At 47.1% G+C, this 26,901-nt stretch overlaps 1 protein-coding gene across 5 annotated transcripts in view; it reads right to left on the reverse strand.

Annotated features, from left to right (window-relative positions):
• Nucleotides 1-1,156: 1,156 nt before the first annotated feature.
• The window catches only part of MEI1 (meiotic double-stranded break formation protein 1), a 93,557-nt gene continuing 67,812 nt past the window's right edge, over nucleotides 1,157-26,901 (reverse strand). For 4 of the 5 annotated variants that reach the window (XM_035266065.3, XM_035266067.3, XM_054245011.2 and 1 more), the window contains 11 exons: nucleotides 23,222-23,399; nucleotides 21,147-21,251; nucleotides 18,230-18,340; nucleotides 17,788-17,948; nucleotides 14,922-15,003; nucleotides 14,559-14,734; nucleotides 5,885-5,966; nucleotides 5,317-5,423; nucleotides 3,962-4,093; nucleotides 3,647-3,759; nucleotides 1,157-1,354 (listed from right to left, as the gene is read on the reverse strand). In XM_035266065.3, the coding sequence (XP_035121956.1) occupies nucleotides 1,309-1,354; nucleotides 3,647-3,759; nucleotides 3,962-4,093; nucleotides 5,317-5,423; nucleotides 5,885-5,966; nucleotides 14,559-14,734; nucleotides 14,922-15,003; nucleotides 17,788-17,948; nucleotides 18,230-18,340; nucleotides 21,147-21,251; nucleotides 23,222-23,399 (1,293 nt within the window). In that variant the 3' untranslated portion in view covers nucleotides 1,157-1,308. The remainder of the gene's footprint in view (nucleotides 1,355-3,646; nucleotides 3,760-3,961; nucleotides 4,094-5,316; nucleotides 5,424-5,884; nucleotides 5,967-14,558; nucleotides 14,735-14,921; nucleotides 15,004-17,787; nucleotides 17,949-18,229; nucleotides 18,341-21,146; nucleotides 21,252-23,221; nucleotides 23,400-26,901) is intronic. The other variant, XM_035266063.3, reaches the window with a different exon arrangement.

The raw sequence follows: 26,901 nt of genomic DNA on the forward strand, positions 1-26,901 counted from the left end.
GCCCACCGCGCCGACCCCGGCCAATGAACGCGAGCCGCGACCGCCGGACTCTGCTGGCCTCACTTCCGGCCCCTCCCCGCCGCTCAGTCCCGCAAATCTCCGGCGCGCCTCTGGTGCGCAGTGTGCTTTGGTGTGGTCTCGCCCATCCTACGCTGCTGCTCCTGCGGGTCCCGGGTACCTGGCTCTGGATTTAGCTTGGGTTGGAGGAAGTAAATCTGCAGGTGGGGTGTGTGCCCAATTTAAGAAGCTAATCAGCAAACTGGGGCCCCGGCTTCTGTCGGCCCGGCGTCCTTCTGTGCGCTCTCCCCGAAACTGTGTCGTAGTCTGTGGCCGGATTTTTAAATTTTAGGTTGCAAGGTGAGTTTAGTGGGCGGTGACTAGCACGTTTTTCTTCTTTAAGGACCTTACAGACGCAGTGCGAGGTTCGAGCATCCCTTGCTCGACCCTCCAGTCCACCAACTAATAAACCAAGTGCATCGGGGGCTTCTCCGTTCATTAGGCCGAATGCAGCCCCACTTTGGCGCAGAATCAGGACATCCAGACCCGAGGAGGCAGCGTGGTATGGCCAGGTCCGCGCCTGGGGCCCCTGTCGGGCGGGAAGGGAGCTGGAGGCCCGGTCTGGGCTGAGTTCGGAACAGGTGCAGGCACCGTCGAGAGCAGACCGCATGCCGGGGGCCGAGCTGGACATTCCTTCCCAATACCTGCCCACGAGGGTGCATGAACACCAGTTCTGAAAAGGGCTGTGCGGGAAGGGACAGAGGGGACCTACTTTAGCCAGGGAAGGGCTGAGGCTGGGACAGTTTCGTTCAGCTAGGAAGGCTGAACGAAAGTATTTGACTCTCTTCCTGGATAATTTACCTCTCTCCACCTCCACGTGAGGCAAGGAGCAGGTCTAGTGCCTCTTGGAGCACTTGGAAAACAGCAACCCCAACCCGTGGCCTTTCTCTGCCCTGCCATCCCCATGACGGCCTTACTGTTGTCCTCTGAGTACATCCGAGGTACCCAGCTGATTATTGAGTGCTGTTACCAGAGCAAATCCTGTCACCTCTCTCCCTGACGAGACCATCATTCTTCAAACAATCCCTTATCAAACTGGCTGAGAAACCAGCTACTGGTAGACAAGGTAGTGCAATGTTTTTGGAAAGCCCACACAGGTATGTGAGTGTATCATTTTATTTCCTTATTCTATTTCAACAATAGAGTATATGGCTCCAGATGAATAGCTTTAGCAGTCATTCATGTCCCCAACAATTATGGTCTTTGTCTCCAGGTTTCATTCTCCATTTCTGGGCCTTCAAGTCCTGAGAATCAGTTTCTGATGTGGGACAGGGATACAGCCACCCCTCCCAAGCAGCTGGTAGCAAAACATGAGAGGAAAACAGTGGAGAGGTGGGGCCAACTACAGGGGCATCACACTTCCAAAGCCCAAAACAGTCAAGAATGGTCCAGGAAGAATAGAAGTGTTCCTAGGAATAGTGGGATGGATTCTGAAATTGGGTCCTGAACACCTGGGCTAGATAGTTGCTATACAACAGGAAACGATTCCACAGAAAGGGCAAGGAGGAAAGCCAGGGAGGCAGCCAGAGTGCGGAGGAAGAAACTTACCCTCACACACACCTGTGGACTGCAGTGTCACTGGACTGCATTGTCTCTGGATGCAACCATTCACCAGAGGGCCTCTGACCACTGCCACAGCCCCAAGCTTTCTTTTTTTTTGGAGACACAGTCTCTGTTGCCCAGGCTGAAGTGTGCAGTGGTGCAATCTCTTCTCTCGGATCACTGCAACAACCACCTCTTGGGTTCAAGCGCTTCTCCTGCCTCAGCCTCCCAAGTACCTTGGATCACAGGTGTGCACCACCATGCCCAGCTAATTTTTGTATTTTTAATAGTGATGGTTTCACCATGTTGGCCAGCCTGGTTTCGGAACTCCTGATCTCAAGTGATCCACCTGCCTTGGGCCTCTCTAAGTGCTGGGGTTACAGGCATGAGCCACTGCACCCGTCCCCCAAGCTTTTTTTTTTTTAGATGGAGTCTGGCTCTGTTGTCCAGGCTGGAATGCAGTGGTGTGATCTTGGCTCACTGCAGCCTCTGCCTCAGCCTCCTGGGTAGCTGGGTTTACAGGCACATGCTACCACGCCTGACTAATTTTTGTATTTTTTAGTAGATATGGGGTTTCACCATATTGGCCAGGCTGATCTCAAACTCCTGACCTCAGGTGATCCGCCCACCTCAGCCTCCCAAAGTGCTGGGATTACAGGCGTGAGCCACTGCACCTGGTGCCTGTTTTTAATAATTTTGTTCATGGGCCAGGCACGATTGCTAATGCCTATAATCCCAGCACTTGGGAGGCCAAGGCAGGCAGATTGCCTGAGCTCAGGAGTTGAGACAAGCCTGGGCAATACGGTTAAACCCCGTATTTACAAAAAATGCAAAAATTAGCCAGGCATGGTGGTACGCACCCATAGTCTCAGCTACTTGCAGGGCTGAGGCAGGAGGATCCCTTGGGCTCTGGGGGTCAAGGCTGCAATGAGCTATGTTCACACCACTGTACTCCAGCCTGGGTGACAAAGTCAGACACTGTCTCAAAAAAAAAAAAAAGAATACTGAAAATAATAATTATATTAATGAAAAAAATGAACAAAAATTTTGGGGTTTTTGGGACAGAGTCTTATTTTATCGCCCATGCTGGAATGCAGTGACATGATCTCGGCTCAGTGCCCTCCATATCCCCAGTTCAAGTGATTCTTGTGCCTCGGCCTCCTGAGTAGCTGGGACTATTGGCGCATGCCACCACACCTAGCTAATTTTGGTATTTTTCGTGGAGATGAGATTTCATTGTATTGGCTGGGCTGGTCTCAAACTCCTGGCCTCAAGTGATCTGCCAAGGCTTCCTAAAGTCCTGTAATTAGAGGTGTGAGCCACTGCACCCAGCCTATTCATGAAACAAAGTTTTGACTCTTAACTCATCATGTGAGGTCATGTATGAAATTTTCCACTCAGCACTCAAAAAGTTTGAGATTTTGGAACCCTTTGGATTTCTTTTTTCTTTTTGCGACAGAGTCTCACCATGTTGCCCAGGCTGGAGTGTGATGGTGTTATCTCAGCTCATGGCAACCTCAGCCTCCCAGGTTCAAGCAATTCTTCTGCCTCAGCCTCCCAAGGACCTGGGACTACAGGCGCGTGCCACCACGCCTGGCTAATTTTGGTCTTTTTAGTAGAGACAGGGTTTCACCATATTGGCCAGGCTGGTCTTGAACTCCAGATCTGCCTGCCTCAGCCCCACAAAGTGCTGGGATTATAGGCGTGAGCCACTGCACCTGGCCCTGGATTTCTAATTTTTTTTTCCCCCAGAACTTGGCACTGAGGATTTCTAATTTTTATATTAGGGATGCTCAACCTGTACTGCAACTAACACCCCTAGCTGATGTGAGGATTAAATATAATGCATGTAATATGCCTGGTCTCTGTAGGAACTTACAAACAGGATATGGCATTGTTGTTGTCAATGCTATTAACCTCATGAGCCCTGCTTACTTTAGAAGACAGGACTGTAGTGCACCTCTCTTTCCTGAAGCATGATGCCACAGCTTCCTATCGCCTGGGAGAGTTTGCCCAGGCCAAGGCTTCCAGATGCAAGAAAGGATACAGCATGTCCTGCAGGGGTGGCTGGACCGAGGTGGTGCTAGGGAGAAGGCTCTCCAAGGAGGCCTGCAGGGTCTGTGCCATGCTGTGGTCAGCCAGGAGGCCCATGCTCTGGAGCTGCAGGGATAAGAGGGCAGGGAAGACAGGCCTCCTCAGTGCCTACTCCACACAGGCCCCAACTGCCTCCATCCTCTGTACTTCCAGCCTCCTATTCTTAGGTGTTCCTAGGCTGCTGTGGCCAGAGCTCCCATCCTCCAGGATAAGATGATCTTGAGGGTCTAGCCATACAGTGGATGCATGGCCTCCCCTTCCCACCCACCTGCTGGAAGAAGCCATCCAGGGTCTGGAGTGTGGTGTTTGAGAGGGTAGACAGGTCAGCTGAAGCCACACTTTGCAGAACGTCAACCACCTCTTCATGAGAGAGGACACTGCTACTCCGGTACCGCACAAACTGGCCCAGGAAGAGAAGCCCCAAACACGCAGTGATTTGGCATCTCCATCATAAACATCTGCTGTCCCTCAACTTTAGGGGACACTCTCCAGAAGCCCATAGAACCTCCCTGCCTTCAAGGAGCTCAGAGTTAGCGGGCAGGGGTGGGGCTGTGTCATGGGGAAGTGGGGTAAGTAAGGCAAACTGAGATCCTAAGAGAGCTGGCCCTCCTGGCCCCTTTGGCCTTAGCTCCCTCCTCCCTATCCTTGCACTGAACACTCAGCCAAAATGAAGTACATGTGGCTCCCCTGACATACCACCATGTGCTCTTGTACCTGTTGCTCTTACTTCACTACCTGGAATACCTTTCCTCTCTGCCTATGAATCTCTCAAGCCACAACTAAAATGTTACCTTCACTGCTGAGTAGCAATTACTCTTTCCTCTTTGTTCCTCTGCCAACCACTGATGTATTTCTTGGTCCACTTTGCTGTCATTCATAGGTTTGATGCTTTGTTATTTATTCAAGGGGTACTTACTATGTCCCCTACAGTTAGCATCTCCTCTACTCTACCACTTCTATTACATATTTATATTATTAGTTTACTTGTATATCCCCTTCTTTAAACTGAGGGACCCTAAAGGCAGAGCATCTGGTTCATTGACATCCTTAGTACCTAGCAGACCTGGCATGTGGTAGACAGGTCCTGGTCAACATGTCATGAGAGAAATAGGAGAAAAGGTCTCAGGGTCCCCTGGAGTGAGGAGATATGGGTATTCAGAGGAATTCTCTGAGCAGGCCTCTTGTAGGGTGAAGGCCTGCCCAACCTCCACCTTCTTTAAGAATTAGAGTTACCGGCCGGGCGCAGTGGCTCAAGCCTGTAATCCCAGCACTTTGGGAGGCCGAGGTGGGTGGATCACGAGGTCAAGAGATTGAGACCATCCTGGTCAACATGGTGAAACCCCATCTCTACTAAAAATACAAAAAATTAGCTGGGCATGGTGGCGCGTGCCTGTAATCCCAGCTACTCAGGAGGCTGAAACAAGAGAATTGCCTGAACCCAGGAGGCGGAGGTTGCGGTGAGCCAAGATCACGCCATTGCACTCCAGCCTGGGTAACAAGCGAAACTCCGTCTCAAAAAAAAAAAAAGAATTAGAGTTACCTAAAGTAAGGTGTCCCTGGTCTCTTCAGCACCACCCAGCTCATGACACTCCTCAGACTACAAGATATCCTTTCTGCACTTACCAGGGTCATGAGCCTCAAGATCTCAGGTCTGAGGAAGGAATTCTCTCCAGCATCCAAGAGGGTAAACAGCAAAAACCGATTCCAAGGCTGGGAGGCCACATGGAGAGCTTCAAGAAATGCAGGGTTGTTAATGCTTCCAAGGCCTTACCTTGGGACATTGACAAAGAGGATCTTCTCCTATTGGCTTAAAAAAGGAGCTACCCAGTCAGGTGCAGGGTACTGGACAAGCTGACCCAAGGAGGGTTCTTTCTTCCCTGGGCTCCTGATCCACCTATGCTGACTGGCTCAGTGAAACTATATATGCCACAATTGTGGAAGGCAGGCAGTAAGAAGGGCTCTTCCACTTAAGAGCATCGGGACCTTGGTTGGGCTCATCATTTGACCTTTCTCAACCTTAGTGACCTCATCTGTATAATGGGCATGACTGCCCTTGCAGTGCTGCTAAAAGAATTAAACAAAACAAGTATGAATCACACAATGGGATGGAAGGCTGGAGCAGGAGGGTGGAACGGGCTGGCACCCTCCAATCTTTTTCATGGGAACATCATAGAATGTGGAGAATTTCTACCGATATCTGGGCTCCGGGCATCCAGGTAGTCAAGCAAGGCCTCTAGGCAGCCAACACAGGCCTGGGACAATAGAGGGTCCTTCTGTAGAAAAAAATGAGTTCAGGTCAGGTTTTTCTACCATTTGGTTTTGGTGCCAACCAAGAAAAAACATTTGGTTTTCAGCGATACTTGGATTTCAGAATTTCATATTTGGGATTATACCCCTGTAGATAATCAAGAAATGTTTGTGGCTTCATCTCTCACCCTCATACAGAGCACAGTGCTTATACTGCATGATTTATCTACATTCAAGAGAGTGCTTTGGGCTGGGCATGGTGGCTCCTGCTTGTACACTTTGGGAGGCTGAGGCAGCTGGATCAGCTGAGGTCAGGAGTTTGAGACCAGTCTGGCCAACATGGTGAAACCCTCATCTCTACTAAAAATATAGAAATTATCTGGGCATCGTGGTGCACACCTGTAGTCCCAGCTACTCGGGAGGCTGAGGCAGCAGAATTGCTTGAACCCAGGAGGCAGAGGTTGCAGTAAGCTGAGATTGGACCACTGCACACCAGCTTGGGTGACAGAGCAAAACTGTCTCAAAAAAAAAAGAGTGCGTTGTTTCAGTAAAGAAGATGGACCCTAGGCCACACTAAAAGATTCCCAGATAACAGACCTTGGAAGAGGCTCACAGTTTATTTAAGCCAGTGGGTTTCAACCTTTTTTTTTTTTTCTTAAGATGGGGTTTCACCATGTTGGTCAGGCTGGTCTTGAACTCCCAACCTCAGGTGATCTGCCAGCCTTGGCCTCCAAAGTGCTTGGATTATAGGCGTGAGCCACCACGCCCAGCCCAACCTTTTTTTTTTTTTTTTTTTTAAAGCAACAGGACCTTTCTTCAAAATTATATGCTGTAATAAGCACGTGAAAATATTTATCATTAGTCATTAGGGAAATGAAAATTAAAACTACTATGAGGTACCCCTGTACATCTACCAATAGCTAAAGTTAAAAAGTCTGACAACACCAAGTGTTGAGGAGAATGTGGAACAGCTGGCACTCATACATTGCTGGTGGGAAGGTAATATGGTGCCTCCACTTTGGGAAACAATTTGATGGTTTCTTATAAAGTTAAATATACACTTATCATATGTGGTAGGCAGAAATTTAAGTTGGCCCATGACTTTTGCATCCAGATATTATTACTATGATTACGTTAATGGAAAAAGGAAGACTGGATGAGCCCAGTCTAATCTTAGCACAGGCCCTTTAGAAGAGTAGAGTTTCCTTTTTCTGGTGTCACAATTAAAAAATTGATTTGAAGTATGAGAAGGACTTGATGTGCCATTACTCCAGAGACATTCAGAGATATATTCCAGTCCTGTGGCCTCAGAACTGAGCAGATGGGAAATTGGCCCCTGCCTCCTCCTCACCCCCATACCACCCTTATCACTCCAGTGCCCACAGCCCTTATTCAGAGCCCTCTGCTGCCACTGACCTGCCCCTTTACCCCATGTGACCCAGCATGGTGGACCCTGGACACTCTCTAGTCTGATTTCAACTAACATTTTCCTCCACCATGTTCCATTCCCTCAGGAATGGAGGCTGTTCTCATGGGCTCATATTGTTTAATGTCAAAACACCCCTTGTATTTTGCAGATGGAGAACATGAAGATTAGTAAGTGACTTGCTAAACATCTTCAGAGTCAGAGGCTGGGCAGGGGCTTTGACACAGATCCCTGTGACTCTAGATATTGTACCTTCAACTGCATTACACTCGGCTACCCGACTGCTGAAGATTCTGCATAGCTGACCAGCACTCAGTTTGTAGTGCTGGTGCTGCCAGGCTGCTTTGGCCTAGAGGTATCAAGGAGGACCAGCACTCAGAGCCCTAGCTTAGTCTTCATTGTCATTTTTCTCCCTTGACATCAGTTTTTTAAAGGATAGTTTTATTGAGATATAATTCAGGAACCATAATATTCATCCTTTAAAAGATATAATTCAGTAGTTTTTATTATATACACAGAGTTGCACAGCAGTATAATTCCATAATATTTTCATCACTCCTAAAAAGAAACCTCATACTCAACAGTCACTCTTTGTTCCCCTATCCCTCCACTCAGTCCTAGGCAACCACTAATCCACTTTCTGTCTCTATAGATTTTCCTTTTCCAGACATTTCTCATAAGCAAAATCATATGTGCTCTTTTATGTCTGACTTCTTTAACTTAATGTGCTCAAGAGTCATCCATGTTGTAGCATTTGTCAGTACTTCATTCCTTTATATGGTCAAATAATATTTCTTGTACGGATATACAATTTGTTTATCAGTTGATGGACATTGGGGCTGTTTCCACTTTTTCATTATTATGAATAGTGCTGCTATGAACATTCAGATACAAGGTTTTGTATGGACATTCTCCACCTTCCTGCCAACACCTGATATTATCTGTATTCTTATTTTAGCAACCCTCATGGGTATGAGGGAACTTACTTTCTTTTTTTTTCTTTTGAGACGCAGGTCTCCCTCTGTCACCCAGGTTGGTGCTCAGTGTTGTGATAATAGCTCACGTCGGCCTCAACCTCCTGGGCTCAGGTGATCCTCCCATCTCAGCCTCCTGAGTAGATGGGCCTACAGGCATGTGCCACCATACCCAATTAATTTTTTTGTATTTTTTATAGAGATGGGGTTGCGCTGTGTTGCCCAGGCTGGTCTGGATTTCCTAGACTCAAGCAATTCACCCACCTTTTCCTCCCAGAGTGCTAGGATTATAAGCATGAGCCATAGCACTCAGCCTGAGAGGGAACTTTCACACAGTCTGACAGATGTCCTTCCCCAGTTCCCACAGCAATTCTTAGCCTACTGTATGAGGTACAGCTCACTTTGGCTCTGCCCAACTTTTTAGTCTCATTTTCTACCTCATTACACTCTACAGCCCAGCATGCACTTTCAGACTGTGATTTTGTACATGCTGTCATCCTGCTGGAACGCCTTTCCCTCTATACCTCTGCCAAGATACCTATCAAGGCTGAGTTCAAATGTCACCTTCTCTGTGAAGCCTTTGACTTCCCACGTGGGGGACATTTTTGCCTAAAAGGAAGTTTTCAGTTTTGTGGAAGAAGACAATGTAAACCATTGATCATGTAATAAAATATGATTGACATGATACTCAATACAGAGCTGAATCAACCATTCTGGGAGCTCAAGGGAGAGGGATTTCCTCTATTTATGGATTACTGTGGAAGAAATGTTTGCTGAATGTATGAATGATTGAACAAATGAATGAATGAATGAATAAAAAGCTACTTTTAAGACCAGGCACTATGGCTCACACCTATAATCTCAACTTTGGGAGGACAAGGCAGGTGGATCACTTGAGGCAAGGAGTTTGAGACCAGCCTGGCCAACAAGCTAAAACCCTGTCTCTACTAAAAATACAAAAAATTGGCCAGACATGGTGGCAGGTGCCTGTAATCTCAGCTACTCGAGAGGCCAAGGCAGGCAGATCACTTGAGGCCAGGAGTTTGAGACCAGCCTGGCCAACATGGTAAAACCCTGTCTCTACTAAAAATATAAAAATTGGCCAGGCATGGTGGCAGGTGCCTGTAATTTCAGCTACTCGAGAGGCTGAAGCACGAGAATCGCTTGAAATTGGGAGGCAGAGGTTGCAGTGAGCTCAGTGAGCTACGATCATGCCACTGCAATCCAGTCTGGGCAACAGAATGAGAGTCTGTCTCAAAAAAACAAAAACCACACACACACACACACACACACACCCTGCTAGTTTTAAACAAACTGGTAGAAGGGAATGAAGGAGGCTTAGCTCTAGCCACGAGGTCCTGGCCAGTGACAGAGGGGGCACTGTGGCTGAACACAGAAGGCCAGGAAATTTCTAGGGAGTATGGCAGTGAGAGAAAAGAGGAAAAGACTACTTGGTCCTGTTCACTAGGCAGTTATAGGGGCAGTGACTGTGAGGCTAAGACAGGCTCCTCAGCAATACCCTCCTATAATCAGGGTAGTCCCAGCAGCTTCTATAGGGAGTCATGAGCTGCTGAGGCTGGGTTCCCCTTCCAGGGACTGTTGAGAACAGGCAGTCAAAAACTGCCAGAGACACAAATACATGATTCCACTTATATGAGGTCCCTAGAGTAGTCAAATCCATAGAGATAGCAAATAGAATCGTGGATGCCAGGTGAGGGGGACTTGGGAGTTGTTTAATGGGTACAGAGTTTCAGTGTGGGAAGATGAAAAAGATCCATCTAGAGATGGAGGATGATGAAGGTTGCACAACAACGTGAATGTACTTAATGCAACTGACCTATATACTTAAAATGATTAAAATACTAAATTTTATGTTATATACAGTTAATTACAATTAAAACAAGGCCAGGTGCAATGACTCACACCTGTAATCCTAGCACTTTGGGAAGCCAACACCAAAGGATTGCTTGAGCCCAGGAGGTCAAGACCAGCCTGAGCAACATAGTGAGATATCATCTCTACAAACGTATTTTATTTTATTTTTAATGTATTGTTTGAGACAGACTCTTGCTTTGTCACCCAGGCTGGAGTGTGATGGCACGATCTTGGCTCTCTGCAACCTCCACCTCCCGGGTTCAAGTGATTCTCCTGCCTCAGCCTCCCAAGTAGCTGGGATTACAGGCGCACGCCATCACACCTGGCTAATAAGGGTTTCACCATGTTGGCCAGTCTGGTCTCGAATTCTTGACCTTAAGTGATCCACCCACCTCGGCCTCCTGAGATTACTGGCATGAGCCACTGTACCTGGTCTCACTACAAATACAGAAGTATTTTAAAATTAGTTGGGTATGGTGGTATATACCTGTAGTCCTGGCTATTCTGGGGGCTGAGGTGGCAGGATCACTTAAGCCTAGCGGGTTAAGGTGGCAGTGAGCCATGATCATGCCACTGCACTCTAGTTTGGGTGACAGAGCAAGACTCTGTCTCAAAAACAAAAATAAACAGTTGCCAGAGGCAGAGTTGAGTATCACAGGCCAGGGAGACACCTAGGCTCTTGGGCATGAGGGGAAAATGGGGAAAGTGCTATATAATACCTCACTGGGAGCTGGGCATGGTGGTTCACACCTGTAATCCCAGCACTTTGGGAGGCCAAGGTGGGTGGATCACCTGAGGTCAGGAGTTTGAGAACAATCTGGCCAACATGATGAAAGCCCATCTCTATTAAAAATACAAAAAAAAGTTGGGCCTGGTGGCGTGCGCTTGTAATCCCAGCTAATCAGGAAGCTGAGGCAGGAGAATCACTTAAACCCAGGAGGCGGAGGTTGCAGTGAGCTGGGATTGAACCATTGCACCCCAGCCTGGGTGACAGAGCAAGACTCTGTCTCAAACAAAAACTCACTGGCACCTCCCCCTAGTGTTAAGGCTATTGGTTTGAAGAAGGCTTTTTTTTTTTTTTTATCACTAAAGGTCCAGTTCAAATGCTGCTTCTCCTGTGCAGCTTTCCTTGATTCAAATACAGGTTAAGACTGAGCACTCCTATAATCCCACCACTTTGGGAGGCCAAAGGGGTGAATCACTTTAAGTCAAATTCAAGACCAGCCTGGCCAATGTGAAACCCCACGTCTACTAAAAATACAAAATTAGCCAGGCGTTGTGGTGCGTACCTGTAGTTCTACTTGGGAGGTTGAGGCGAGAGAATCACTTGAACTCAGGAGGCGGAGGTTGCAGTGAGCTGGGATCACACCACTGCACTCCAGCCTGGGCAACTGAGGGAGACTTCATCTCAAAAACAAACAAAAAAACAAATACAGGTTGACTGTCTGTAATCCAAATATCCGAGGCCGGGCACGGTGGTTCATGCCTATAATCCCAGCACTTTGGGAGGCCAAGGCAGGTGGATCACAAGGTCAAGAGATCGAGACCATCCTGGTCAACATGGTGAAACCCTGTCTCTACTAAAAATCTAAAAATTAGCTGGGCACGGTTCTCAGGAGGCTGAGGCAGGAGAATTGCTTGAACCCAGGAGATGGAGGTTGCAGTGAGCTGAGATTGCGCCATTGCACTCCAGCAACCGGGTAAAAAGCGAAAATCCGTCTCAAAAAAAAAAATATCTGAAATACAAAATACTCCAAAATCTAAAACTTTTGAGCACCAACATGATGCTCAAAGCAGATGCTCATTGGGCATTTTGGATTTTGGACTTTTGTATTAGGCATGCTCAACTGCTAAAAGGTGATTTTGGCATTACATGTAATTATTTGTGTTTCCTATAATCTGCCTACATGGTTGGGATCATGTCGTATTAATTTCCATGGTTTCCATCCATTCAACAAACATTCCCAAATGCCAATTTTGTGCCAAGCTCTGTGCTAGGTACTGGGAAATCATTCCCCTTACACCTCCTGTTCGGAATGTTAAAACAGGAACATCAGCCCTTTTAGAAACATTAGGGGGAAAGCATTTCCCTAACTCGCCCTCCTCACCCAAAGAAGGTTTCATCTAACAGGCAAGACACTAGCTTAAGATTTACCATGCCATCAGGGCAGGATTAAGGTATTAAAGGTTATACTCCCATCAGTTTAAACTCTTAAGATCCTGGCCAGCTGGCTCAGTGTCCGTAATGCAAACACAGTTCCCACCTATGGACCCCTGGTCTGGCAAGGAGAAAGAAGGTGGTTTAGAAAGCTCATTTTAGACAGGTAGGATTAAGCAAGTATAATAAAATGTTATTCATATAATCTAGGTGGTGGGTGTATGAGTGTTCACTGTAAAATTCTCTCAGCCGGGTGCAGTGGCTCAGTCCAGGCACAGTGGCTCACACCTGTAATCCCAGCACTTTGGGAGGCCAAGGTGGGCGGATCACAAGGTTAGGAGATCGAGACCATCCTGGCCATGATGAAACCCTGTCTCTACTAAAAATACAAAAATTCGCTGGGCATGGTGGCACGCACCTGTGGTCCCAGCTCCTCAGGAGGCTGAGGTGGAAGAATCGCTTGAACCCAGGAGCTGGAGGTTGCAGTGAGCCAAGATTGCACCATTGCACTCCAGACTGGTAACAGAGCAAGAGTCTGTCTCAAAACAAACAAACAAAGTTCTCTCATTGCCATATGTTTGAAAAATTGCAGGAAAAAAAAGGCCATTCTGACCCAGAGTCTCAGCCAATATTCTAGTATGATGTTTACCAGCAATAAAGCTGATGTTTTGGTTCTCATCTGATTTCTGAATTGTAAATTAGCTCTAAACCCACAAGGGGAAGTAGACACAACGATTAACCAGACTCAGATAAGATAACCCTGCCCTTGAGTATATCACAGCCTGGTGGGGGGAAGAATGATATGAAAATGGAAACTTGAAATAGAAAGAGCTGAGTGCCATAATGGGATAGATGTTTGATCCTCAAGAGCACAGAGCCGGCCAGGCTGGTGGCTCACACCTGTAATCCCAGCACTTTGGGAGACCGAGGCGAATGGATCACAAGGTCAGGAGTTTGAGACCAGCCTGGACAATGTGGTGAAACTGTCTCTACTAAAAATACAAAATTAGCTGGGTGTGGTGGCACACGCCTGTAGTCCCAGCTATTCAGGAGGCTGAGTCAGGAGAATCACTTGAACCAGAGAGGCAGAGTTTGCAGTCAGCCGAGATCACGCCATTGCACTCCAGCCTGGGTGACAGAGCAAGACTCTGTCTCAAAAAAAAAAAAAAAAGAGCAAGAGCCTTGTGCACGGATGTGCCACAAGACAAGACTAAGCAACCACTGACTTAGCATAGGGCCCACTCCTGGGACATTTTCTTGGGACTCCCAGTACCCTTCACAGGCCATGACATTGGGTCAGGGACTCAGGATGTGATGGGTAAGGTAAACACTGATCTCCAAGTGTCCCCTAAGCCATAAAACACAACCCACTTGCAGGCAGACATGCTTTCGCTTACCCTGGATCCCCTCCTTCTTGTGGTGGCAGTTTTTCCTAGGGAACCATCCCTCTCTCTAGCCCACCTGGGCTATGGAGAGCTGATCATATACCCTGGCCTCCAGGAGAGGGCACTGACCCAAACCAGGCTACTCAGGGCATCCTATGCCCCAGCCATAGGATGTGGTCCCAGCTCCTCAGGAGGCTGAGGTGGAAAAATCGCTTGAGATTCTCAGCCATGAGACATTTTACCCAAGCCAGCCTAATGAGACTCAATTCTGGGAACTATGGGGAAAGAGAATCTTTTTCCCAGAGGATATAAGCTAGAAGCTACTGCTGGTCATCCTACTGTCTCATAAGAATAAAGCTGACAGTGAGGAATGCAGAGCCAAGAGATGGAGTCTGATAACCTTGTCTGAGCTTCTGGGATCATGCTGTGCCTAATGCCAGTATTGACCCCAGGACTTCTTAGTTATAAACCAGTTTGAGTTTTGTTTCTGTCACTGTAGCTTTAAAAGTCTTAACCAGGCAGGGCATGGTGGTTTATGCCTATAATCCTAGCACTTTTGGAGGCTGAGGTACGAGGATCACTTGAGGCCAGAAGTTTGATACCAGCCTGGCAATATAGCAAGACCTTGTCTGTATTTTAAAATTAAAAAATAATAATAATAATTTTTTTTTAAGTCTCACTCAATCCACCCTCCAAGCCCTGGTAGGAATATCAGGACCTTGACAGGCAGCTGCCCCTTCCTGCCATTGTCCTGGCAGAAGCAAGCCCCACTGCCTGGGCCCACTCAGCAAAGGCCTTACCTGCACCAGGAGGTTCTGCAGCCCAATGACCAGGGACCGCACTTGTGATGTTCGCAGTGGAGCTAAGACAGTGTTCTCGGTGGCTGGCAGTGGCAGGGCCCCTGAGGGCACCAGGGCCACCAGGGCAGAGGAAAAGCTTTGTCGCAGGGCTGTCCGCAGGAAGCATAAGATGGCAGCTGGAAGCAGAAGACTCCTTACACCCAGTTTCTGTCTCCTTCCCACCTCCCGCCCAGTGCTGTCACAGGATGGAAGACAAAGATGAGACAATTATGGAGTGACCACAGGCTGGTCTGTGTGCTGGTCCTATATGAAAACCTAGGCGAAAAGCTTTTCTTCTCCTGTTGGAGACTTGTGGACCCATACCTGAGAGCAGTGCAGCATTTTTCTTTGGAAAGCTGAGAGCTTTCAATACTTGGTCCATTTCCACAGAGAGTGTCTGGTGAACCTGGCAGGGCAGAGGGTAAAAGGCTAACCCCAACATTCTGGAAGTTTGAACAGAAAATAACCTGCCTGAATATCTCTTCTACCATCTCCCCTGACATATCCGCTACATCAAAAGAGGACAGAGGAGGCCACAGAGTCTTCCAAGCTGCACCAGTCCTAGCTTCAGAAGCATGAGGAGGAGAATCAAGTCTGTACCTGGAGAACTGTTTTTTTCCCAAATCTCTCCCATCCTCATTGGCCTCCTCCACCAGATAGCCTTCCCTGGCCTCATCTGTGGTTCAGTCTCTGGCTCTGCCCACTGTACCTCTAACTCAGAAGATCTGGAGTCAGACAGGTTAAATCAAAATCCTGGCTCTCAGGTCAGGTGCAGCACCTTACACCTGTAATCCCAGCACTTTGGGTGGCTGAGGTGGGAGGACTTCTTGAGTCCAGGACCAGGCTGGACAACATAGTGAAGCCCCATCTCTACAAGAAAATACAAAAAACATTAGCTGGGCATGGTAGCATGCACCTGTAGTCCCCACTACTCAGGAGGCTGAGGTGAGAGAATCACTTGAGCCAGGAGGCCAAGGCTACAGTGAGCTGGGATAGCGCCACAACACTCCAACCTGGGCAGCAGACTCCATCTCTTTAAAAAAACGATTAAAAAATAAAAATCCTGGCTTTGCCACCTGTCAGCTGTATGCCCATGGGCAAGTCACTGCACCTCTCTCAGCATGCCTTACTTTCTTCATCTGTGAAATTAAGACAACACCCACCTGCTTTCACTCCCTCCAGAGCTATTGTGAGGGACAGCTGAGGATCAGCATCAGTAAACATGACTTTATGTCAAGCAGTGCCCAAATTGAGGGGCTAGTTGGGGTGTCAGGTTCAAAGCTATTGAACCTGCTCTCCTCAGCCAGAATGTAGGCTGCCTGAGAGAGGAACTACTATTCTGCTTAGTTCTATCAGTCTGGCACAAAGTAGTTCCTTAGAAACCCCTATTGAAAGCAGCAAGTTCTAGCAGAAGAACCAACTTGTAAAAAAGCATGGAGATATCATACTAAGGTAAGATGTTAATAACATGAAACTATGTGTGTGTGTCGGGAACCTGTACCATTTTTCTATAAATCTAAAACTGTCCTAAAAGTGAAGTCTATTAATAATAAACAAAATAGCCAGGCGTGGTGGCTCAAGCCTGTAATCCCAGCACTTTGGGAGACCAAGGCGGGTGGATCACGAGGTCAAGAGATTGAGACCATCCTGGTCAACATGGTGAAACCCCGTCTCTACTAAAAATACAAAAAATTAGCTGGGCATGGTGGCACGTGCCTGTAATCCCAGCTACTCAGGAGGCTGAGGCAGGAGAATTGCCTGAACCCAGGAGGCGGAGGTTGCGATAAGCCAAGATCACACCACTGCACTCCAGCCTGGGTAATAAGAGTGAAACTCTGTCTCAAAAAAAAATAATAATAATAAACAAAACAGACAAAAAAAAAAAAAAAGGTATGGCAATGTGAAGGAGCACAGCTGACTGGGAGAAGTGCAAATTCCTAGCCAGAGGACAGGGAAGGTGGGTGGGAATGGCAGAAAGTAAGGCTGCAGAGGGCCAGGCCTAGAGGAGGACAAAAAGCCTGTTGAAGGAGCTTGGGCAGAAGGGATGTGAGGACAGAATGTGGCTGCAATGATAGGACATGCAGAGGGAAGAGGCAGGTGGCTAGGAGATTGTAAGTGGCTCACATTAGTGAGGAGGACGAATGATCAGGCCTGAGTTAGGGCACTGGAGGTAGCTAGGAACAGGTAATTGCCTAGGTGTGACCTGAGGGCCAGGCCAGAGCCAAGGACAAAATGCCACTTTTCTCCTGGGCAGGTGATGCAGAGAGCTGGATGGGCCGAGTAGCCTCATGGAAAATTAGGAAAGGTTTCTGTCCTAAACCAACCCAACCACAGGTAATAATCTGCAGGATCTGCCAGAGCATAGATTTGCTACAGCTTGTTGCCCCTCTGGAGGTCAAAGTTTAAAACTGATGTCACTTCTCTGCCTATCACTAGATTGGCACAGTACTAGGCACAGTGTGAGGATACTACAGAGGCTAGCAGATGGTTTCCATGAGAAGCAGCCCACAGAGGAGCTCACACAGGGTACTGTGATGACAAGACCCTACAAGAGGGAGGGGCTGAGGGGAAAGGAGGTGCTCTGTGGATATGTCCACTTCTCTTCTCTTCCCTGCATCACCTTCTGGAACAGTAATGACAGCTAACCATGTGCAGCATTACAATGCGTGCCATGCTGCACTTCAAGGTCACAGGCTGGCTTCTGCCTCCCTGTCTGGTCTGACCTGCTCCATTCATTCCCCACATTCTCGCCACACAAGCACCTCACCACTCCCCAAATATACAGACCATGTCCTGAATTTGTGCAGCTTCATCCCTTTGCTCATATTGTTCTCTCTACCTGGAATGCCTTTCCCCACTATCTTTGCTGAGTACAATCTTATCTTTCAAGACTACAAGTTTCCTAAGGGTAGGACACATGGTATATTCATTTTTTATTCCTCTGTGCCAAGAATAGAGCCTGGAGTGTGAGTAAATCTTGTGTGTTAAGTGGATTAATATAAACCAACCTGATAACAACCCTGGGATGTTTTCCTCATTTTGTACATAAGGAAACTGAGCTCAGAAAAGGTAAATGCCTTGCCAAGGTCACACAGCTAATAAGCCCCAGAACTGGGACCAGAACTCAGGATCTTCAACACTCCTTTGAGTGCCACCCCATGCCTCAAAGCCACAGGAGTTAGAAACTAACCTGCAAACTGCCCTTGTGCTGCTGGGCAGATAAAGAGGCGGTGAGCAGCCAGGCAGAGCAGAGGAGTGCATTCCTGGGAGAGTCTGCTTCTGTCAAGGTGAGTGCCATCATCTTCTCCAGAAGCTGCATCAGACCTGTGCTGCTCAGGAGCACTGCAGCAGCTGCAGGGGGTGGGCAGGGCAGGGCCCACAGGAGTTACAGAGGAGCTCCAGCTAAGTGCCACGGTGCTTAACACCTGATGGGGGCTTCACAAACAAAGGATTATCCTGAGGCTCTAAGGGTTCCAGCTTCATAACAGAAGCTCAGGTTATTAGAACCAGAAAGGACCTTATGACCACCAGCCATACATACAACCCTATTTTTTTAAGATGGAAAAGTTGAGGTAGAGAGGGTCACAGACACTGCCCAGAACTCTTCACTGTCCCAGCCCAGGCCCCTGCACCTCTCTTTTGACTGCTGGGTGTGGTCTGATGAAGGCTCCAGTACAGGAAGTTGAAGGAGGGCTGCAGGATATCCACGTCAGTGGGGCTGCACTTCCCACACAGCTTGCTCACTGTAAGAGATGAGTCCCCAGGCGGCCTATTGCACAGCACTCACACTTGTCACAGGTGGTGACCTGCAACTGGCTATTTCAGATGTCAGTCTTGGGGAGCAAGAACAAACTAAGTAGCCGGGCGCAGTGGCTCATGCCTGTAATCCTAGCACTTTGGGAGGCTGAGGTGGGTGGACCACCTGAGGTCAGGAGTTCAAGACCAGCCTGGCCATCATGGTGAAACCCCATCTTTAAAAAAATAAATAAATAAATAAATAAATAAAATAAGTTTCCCTGACATTACAACCAATGGAAAGAAACAGTGACAAACCTTAAGGCACATTCACACCCTCCATCTAGACAAACATCAGGCAAGCAGCCTACAGCTGCACATTAGCCAGAAAGACTGTAGCAGCTGAGATGTTCAAAGGCATCCTTTGAACACCTTCACCACCTTCCCAAGGGAACTTTAACTGTTGAATGAAGTGCAGTTCCCTGTACTTGCCACATCGTCTCCCTCACATCACTTCATTTGGCTAACGCCTCTAGTCCTAGTCAGCAATCAAGATTCAGCTCAGGACTGCACAGTGGCTTATACCTATAATCCCAGCACTTTGGGAGGCTAAGGCAGGCAGATTGCTTGAGGCCAGGAGTTTGAGACTAACCTGGGCAACATGGTGAGACCCCCATCTCTCCACAAAAAATACAAAAAATTAGCTGGGCATGGTGGCACACACTGGTAGTTCCATCTACAAGGGGTTGAGGCTGCAGTGAGCAGTTATCAAGTTATCATGCTACTACACTTCAGCCTAGGTGACAGTAAAATCCTGTCTCAAAAAAAAAAAAAAAAAGATTTAGTGAAAAGTTTGTCTCCCCTTTGAAGCCTTCCTTAACCTCTCAAGGCAAGATTAGATGCTGCTTCTGCATTCTCCCAGGCTTCATGAGTACTGCATTACACTGTAGATAGCTATAGAACATATCCCTTTACTACTGGGAACTCCCACTTCCCATCTCCCTACCCCCAGCCTAATAGGAAACCTACCTACATCTCCATTCACTTTTTGGCAGCCATATCACACCCTGACTTCTAATTGGCCTGTGGTCACCCAGACCAGCAGGTCTCCACCCCAAACCACAATCCTCTCCTCTCTGTGCTATCATATAGAAGTGCTCAAGGATTACATGTAAATGCCCTATTATATTTCATGTGTGGGTTTGAGCCTGTTACTCCCTGTCAGAGGCTCTTTTGAAGGCTGACTTTGTCACACACAGATCTCCCTCCTAGCTTAGTGTCATCCTTAATCTCATAGACAGGCTGGTGATGACTGGTACCAGGCTGAGGCCATCTGCAACCTGTCCCCAGTGGCCTTTTTTTGAATCTGACACTGTTCTTCTCATGAGGAGGACTGGGCTCCAGGCAAGGAAGGTGCCCCATTTTCACCTGTGACTAGAGGACCTGGGGATCTACAGACACCGAAGACACATTATTTTTCCTATTAATTTCAACCTTGCCTCAGCAAATCTTCCTGTAGATGCTGCCTATGAAGTGATGATAGCATCATGAGTTGAGAAACCAAGGAGGTCTGAGGTGTGGATCGGAAAGAAGCCTGGAGAACTATGAACTGGATCATCAGATCTGAGTCAATTGTAGGATGAGGTAGAGAGCTGACCTTGTACCAGGAAAAAAAAAATCTGCATGGATAGCAACTGTTGAAGGCCTACTGTGTATCAAACACTGTGTGACATTCTTTTTTTAAAAAAAATTTTTTATAGAGAACGGGTTTCACTATGTTGGTCAGGCTAGTCTTGAACCTCTGACCTCATGATCCGCCCACCTCAGCCTTCCAAAGTGCTAGGATTACAGGTGTGAGCCACCATGCCCAACTTAATTTTTGTATTTTTAAAAAAATTTTTTAAGATCAGGTTTCACCATGTTGGTCAGGCTGGTCTTGAACTCCTGACCTCAGGTGATCCGCCTGCCTTGGCCTCCAAAGTGCTTAGATTAACAGGTGTGAGCCACTATGCCCGGCCAGCCAACATTCTTTATCTAACTAGATAAGTATTCCTTATTCAACCTTAGGTCAGGGAAGTACTGCTACTTTACCTATGAGGAACCTAAGGCTCACAGAGACTAGATGATTGTTAGTGACTAAGCTGAGATTCAAACCCAGGACTTCCTGACTCTCGAGCCTGTTACACATTGATTTGTTTGTCTTAGAGAGGAGGTCTCACTCCATTGCCCAGGCTATGTGCAGTGGTGAGATCATAGCTCACTGCACCCTCGACATCTTGAGTTGAAGCAATCCTCCCACCTAGGCCCCTCCAAGTAGCTGGGACTATAGGTCTGCATCACCACACACAGCTAATTTTTTTGTAAAGACAAGGTTTCACCATGTTGCCCAGGCTGGTCTTGAATTCCTGAGCTCAAACAATGCGTTGCCTCAGCCTCCCAAAGTGCTAGGATTATAGGCATGAGCCACCATACCTGGCTGTTTGTAGAGGCAGGGTCTTGCTATGTTGCCCAGGTGTCAAACAATCCTCCTGCCTCAAACTCCGAAAGTATAGGGATTACAGGAATGAGCCACCATGCCTGGCCTCATATGCTGATTTTTTGCAGGGGTGGGGTGTCTCCTAAACATTCCCAGAAAACAAGCAGAGAAGGCCCTGACAGGTCCTTTAGCAAGAAACCCCTAGGGACAGAATGACCTACTAAATTCTTCCATAGGGATAAAAGGGTAGAAGAAAGAAGAACACCAGCCTACTGCGTGAGCACCCACTGCACACCCAGCCCTGGGCCCATGGGTGCTGTCTCAAGCAGGCAGGGCACCTTGGTGAAGGAGCTTCATGGCCATGCTGTCCAGTTCTTCCTCTGACACATTCCTCAGCTGCATCAAGGAGAGGAGGCTCAGTAGCAATGGTAGGTTCCCCAAGGCTGTGAAGAACAAGGACGGGTAGGCAGGAAGTCTGATGCTCAGATCACCTAAAGGTCAGGCACCCTGCCCTGCTTTAATGTCCCATAATAACAGGTTTAGAGTTTTCTGTTTCCTAAGAAGTCAGATGTTTTGTTGTGATTTACCCCTCTATCTTTCTTCATTCAGGACAGGCGTAACCACTAGGTGCCAGACATAGGTTGGTACCAAGAATTCATTATTTCATTTAATCCCATGAAAAAAAATGTGAAGCATGGATTGTTATTCCCATTTTGCACTTACAAAATTGAGGTTCAGAGAGGCTGAGTGACTTCTCCAAGATCCCATAGCCAGAAAGTGGCAGGGCGCTATGGTCTTGAATGTTTGTGTTCCTCCAAAATTCATGCTGAAATCTTAACCCCCATTGTGATAATATTAGGAAGTGAGGTCTCTGGTAGATGACTGAGGAGGGCAGAATCCTCATAAATGAGATGAGTGGTCTTTTGAAAGAAACTGTGAGGCACTCCCTCCCTCACCCCTTCTTCTTACATAGTAAGAAGATAAGCCATCATGCTGGCACATGCCTGTAACCCCAGCTACTCAGGAGTCTGAAGTTGGGGGATTGTTTGAGCCTAGGAGGTCAAGGCTGTGGGGGCCAGGGGAGGAGGAAGAGGAAGAAAAGAGGAGGAGAAGGAAGAAAGGAGGAGGAGGGAAGGGATAAGGAGAAGCAGAAAGAGGAGGAGGAAAGAAAGAAAAGAAAAGAAAAAGAAAGAGAAAGAAGGAAGGAAAAATAAGACAGCTATTTATGAACCACGAAGTGGGCCTTCACCAGACACTGAATCTTCCAGCACCTTGATTTTGGATTTCCCAGGCCCAAAAACTGAGAAATAAATTTCTGTTGTTTGTAAGTTACCCAGTCTATGGCCCAAACAGACTAAGACCCAAATCTGAATCCAATGCCCATGGACTTCCTACTTTATTTCCACTAAATCTTATGGCTCTTAACCAGTATTATCAGTTAAGCATGGCTTGTCCTTCCCTGAAAAGAAATAACTCATCTCCTCTTGACACCCTTAAACCTGCTTCCAAACCCTCAGTCCTCTGCCAGGTAGCCACAGATTGCCTCTCACTTTGCTTAGAAATTTAATTTTAAACTTCAGTTTCTCTAAAAATAGAAAAAAACAGGGCTCACCCCTGTAACCCAAGCACTTTGGGAGCCTGAGGCAGGCAGATCTCTTGAGCTCAGGAGTTCAAATCCACCCTGAGCAACATGGTAAAACCCTGTCTCTCCTGAAAATACAGAAATATTAGCCAGGTGTGGTGGCACATGCCTGCAAGTCCCAGCTACTCAGGAGCACAAGAATAGCTTGAACCTGGGAGGCGGAGGTTGCAGTAAGCTGAGATCTTGCCACTGCACTCCAGCCTGGGTGACAGATAAAATAATAAAATAAAACAAAATACATAAAATATTAAATAAATTAATAAATAAAATAAACCAATCCCAATTTCAGTGTCTTCATACTGTACCAAACATCAAGCTTCCTTGACTCCAGTGAGTACCATTCCAGATTTGGAAACGGTTCTCCTGGATCTCACTGGGAGCTTCCAACACATCACAGATCCACCTCCCTCCCCAGACCCTCCAGACTGCTGCTACCTCCAGCTTCCTCCAGACTTCCCACTTTCTTCTTCCCACAGCGGGGCTGCCATTCTTGTGACAAACAACTCTGAGCACATGCTACACAGGGTAGGGACATGCACGCATACATCAAACACACCTATTCATGTTAAACATTTGCACATCAAACCAAGCTTGTGGTACACCCACTCTGCAGTGAGAGAAAGGAGGTGAGGTTTGGCTTGATGCCACAATGACCTGACTTCTTTTTCAGGTAAGACCCTGGTTCTTTCTCCTGGAACAGACCTAACAAAGATAGAGATGCCCATTCTTGACTGATGCCCACACTTTCAGGTCAAAGTGTGCCCACGGTACCTGCAGACTGACCTCCTGATGGGGAAGCCCCATGCTCCACTAGCAGACGCTGCAGGATCAGCAGGAAGTGGCCTCGGATAAGACCGCCCACTTGGATATCCTCATTCTTCCTCAGGAAGGTCCTCAGGCTAATCAGTACCTTGCGAGCTATGTCCACTGGGCTGGAATAGATTAGGTCCTGAGCAGGAGAGAAGAAAGCCAGAGATCAGAGGGTATTGCAGTTGGGGAAAGTGACAATGAGGAATAGAGGAGCAGGAAAAGGGCCCAGAATGATAGTGTCACAAAAACTGGGTAATTTCTCTCTTACTAAGCACCTGTTATGTATCAAAGGCTCTTTAGGTGCACTGACACCTCACAACCACCCCTTAGAATAGATCTACCCTATTAAATCCATCACAGACAGGAGAAAACAGAGGCTCAGTGAGATTACATGACTTGCTAAAGGTCACATAAGCCAGTGGCACAGACAGAATTTGAATGCAGGTCTCCCAGCTCCATGTCCAAAGCTCTATTTTCTGGGATGCCTCCCTCTTGCAAATGGACGGATTAGGGTCAAGAGGTTGTTTTCAGGACGGGGAACCTGAGTATGCCTTAAAGGAGAAGAGGAGAGAGTGATGATGTCACTGGGCAAGAAGAGTATAAATTAGGACAGATTCAGTGCACAGAAAGGGAAGTGAGAACCAAGTCAGGCCCTTTCTCTACCAAGGCATCTGGCTATCTCTGCCCCAAGCTATAAAGGCCATAGGCTCGGAGGATGTGAAAGGACATTGTTTTTTGTTTTGTTTTTTTTCCTTGATCTTCTTTTTAAAAATTTTTTTTTCTTTTCTCACACATCCCCACTGGGGAAGGACATTGCTTTTTATTTCGCTTTCAGAGTTATTTTAATGAGCATCTGTTAGAGACAAAGCCAGTCAGAAGCTACACCAGAGGCTACCCTACTGATAGCTCCTGGCACCTCCCAGCTCAAAGAAGCCAATTCCTTTGGACAGGCTAATGTGCTGGGCCAGTTTGGACTGAGTGCTATGAATCCAAGTTCACATAGACTTCCTCTTCAGGGAGGAGAGCTCCTGACAGAGAGATATGGCTACAATGCACCTGGCCAGACAAACCCAGGTGTGCTGATCACTGGGCAGGAGGAGAGGGATGGGGTCACAGGGATGTCTACGTTTGGTTCTTAGAAGCCTCCACAGTTGCTGGAAAAATGACTATAATATCAGTAACAACCACTCAGTTAGGGCCTAATAATGTCAGGTACTAAGTTGTTTATACAATAGCTGTATATTTGTTTATACATTATTTATATCTCTATAATAACTCTTCCAGGTAGGTGTCAAATGAGAAAACTGGGGCAGGTTAATCAGTTTACGTATCAAGAAAGTAATAAAGTTGTAAATTCTATTGCACTGTGAGTTAATGAAGGGAGGGGATGAGGTCTACTTCATCTTCGTCACCTTGTAAGGACTTAGAAAACACCTCTGGAAAGGGTCACAGAATGGGAGGGCTACAGAGAATCTAGACAATTTTTTCCAATACCTTTACTTTACAGAGTATGAGCTGAAGCCCAGTGGGAAGGGAGGGGCATGATTTGCCCAGGGTCACAGAACCCAAGCTCAAACCAGTTTCCTGGTCTTGCGCCTTCATCAACACATCACTGCCCCACTGCCACTAGTCCCTCAGAAATGTGAGTTAATGAATGTTAAGGGAATAAAAGGAAAGTGGCTACTCAGCTTTGGGTAGCTATGGTGAATGCTGGAGGAAGAGGAATGTGTGGACCCCACCGTTATGGGTTAGTAGGAAGGCTCTGGGCAAAACCATGACCTTATCTGTAGTCTCTGCTCTCCAGAGCTGTCCAGAACTCTCTGGGATTAGACAGACCAGGGTGACTTGGCCAAGGAGGAAATAGAGCTTCTGTGATGTCATTTTTCCTTCACAACTAAACAACCTATATGAAAGACCACCCATTAATAAGAGTGGCAATTAATAGCTTTGTTTTCAGCTGTTAATTACCCCTATCAAAACCAGAAATTAGTACCAACAAATTTTTTTTTTTCTTTGAGATGGAATTTTGCTCTTGTTACCCAGTCTGGAGTGCAATGGTGCGATCTCGGCTCACCGCAACCTCCGCCTCCTGGGTTCAGACAATTCTCCTGCCTCAGCCTCCTGAGTAGCTGGGACTACAGGCACGCACCACCATGCCCAGTTAATTTTTTGTATTTTTAGTAGAGACGGGGTTTCACCTTGTTGACCAGGATAGTCTCGATCTCTTGACCTCGTGATCCACCTGCCTCGGCCTCCCAAAGTGCTGGGATTATAGGCGTGAGCCACCGCGCCTGGCCAGTACCAACACATTTAAAAAAAAATTTTTTTTTTTTTTGAGATGGAGTCTTGCTCTGTTGCCAAAGCTGGAGTGCAGTGGTGCAATGTCAGCTCATTGCAACCTCTGCCTCCTGGGTTCAAGTGTCTTGATGCCTCAGCCTCCTGAGTAGCTGGGACTATAGGCACTCACCACCACACCTCGCTAATTTTTTGTATTTTTACTAGAGATGGGGTTTCACCATGTTATCCAGGATGGTCTTGATCTCCTGACCTCAATATCGACCTGCCTTGACCTCCCAAAGTGCTGGGATTACAGGTGTGAGCCACTGTGCCCAGCCCAACACATATTTTTAGACTCTGTTTCCCTCCTGTGTCTAGAAGCTGGGGAGAAATGGTAAGAATTATATATCTAAACAGACAACAAAGTTGTTCCTTGCTCTTCTTTTTTACCATTGATGTCTCTAGGATCTAATTTAGTGAAAAACTTACTAACACTGGGCTCTTAGTCCATGACCCTTATTAACTATATGACCTTGGGCAATTCAACTAGCTTCTCTGAGATGAACTTTTTCTAGTTCAGAGGCAGAGTTAATGATTAGTGAATGACAGCCCACTATGTGAAGCAACCAAGAGTGTTCCCACATAGTATCTCATCTACCCTCATGTTATGTCCATTTTCTGTGAGGAAACTGAAGTTCAGATTAGCCTCTATCTTCCTAGTCCTCTATGCAGCAACCCATCTTGAAGGCCACTCCTTCCTGTTAAGCTCTAGTGTAAGACTCCTCTCTGCCCTGACCCCCCCACCTCCAGAAAGGAGAGGTGATGAGAATGGTGCACATTCAAGGACAAGGATTGAGTCACCAGGATAAAGGGTGGGACATCTACTCCAGCTTCCCTGGGACGTAGACTCTAAGGATTTGGTCTCCTGAGATTCACTTTGTTTGGTTTGCTTCTTTAAATACTTAGATTTATAGCCTAGGAGTATCAGGCCATCCCATATAGCCTAGGTGTGTCGTAGGCTAGACCATCTAGATGTGTGTAAGTGTACTCCATGATGTTGACACAATCACAAAAATCAACTAACACTGTTTTTCTCAAAACATATTCCCATTAAGCAATGCATGACTGTATTGTCACTACTATCCCTAAGTATATCAGAGGACCTAAATTTGTTGTTTTTTGTTTGTTTGTTTCAGATGAAGTCTCACTCTGTTGCCCAGGTTGGAGTGTAGTGGCATGATCTCAGCTCACTGCAACCTCCACCTCCTGAGTTCAAGTGATTCTCCTGCCCTGGCTTCCCGAATACCTGGGATTACAGGCGTGCACCACTACACCCGGCTAATTTTTGTATTTTGAGTAGAGAT

The sequence above is a fragment of the Callithrix jacchus genome, chromosome 1 (genome assembly GCF_049354715.1).
Source record: "Callithrix jacchus isolate 240 chromosome 1, calJac240_pri, whole genome shotgun sequence".
NCBI classification, from domain to species: domain Eukaryota; kingdom Metazoa; phylum Chordata; class Mammalia; order Primates; family Cebidae; genus Callithrix; species Callithrix jacchus.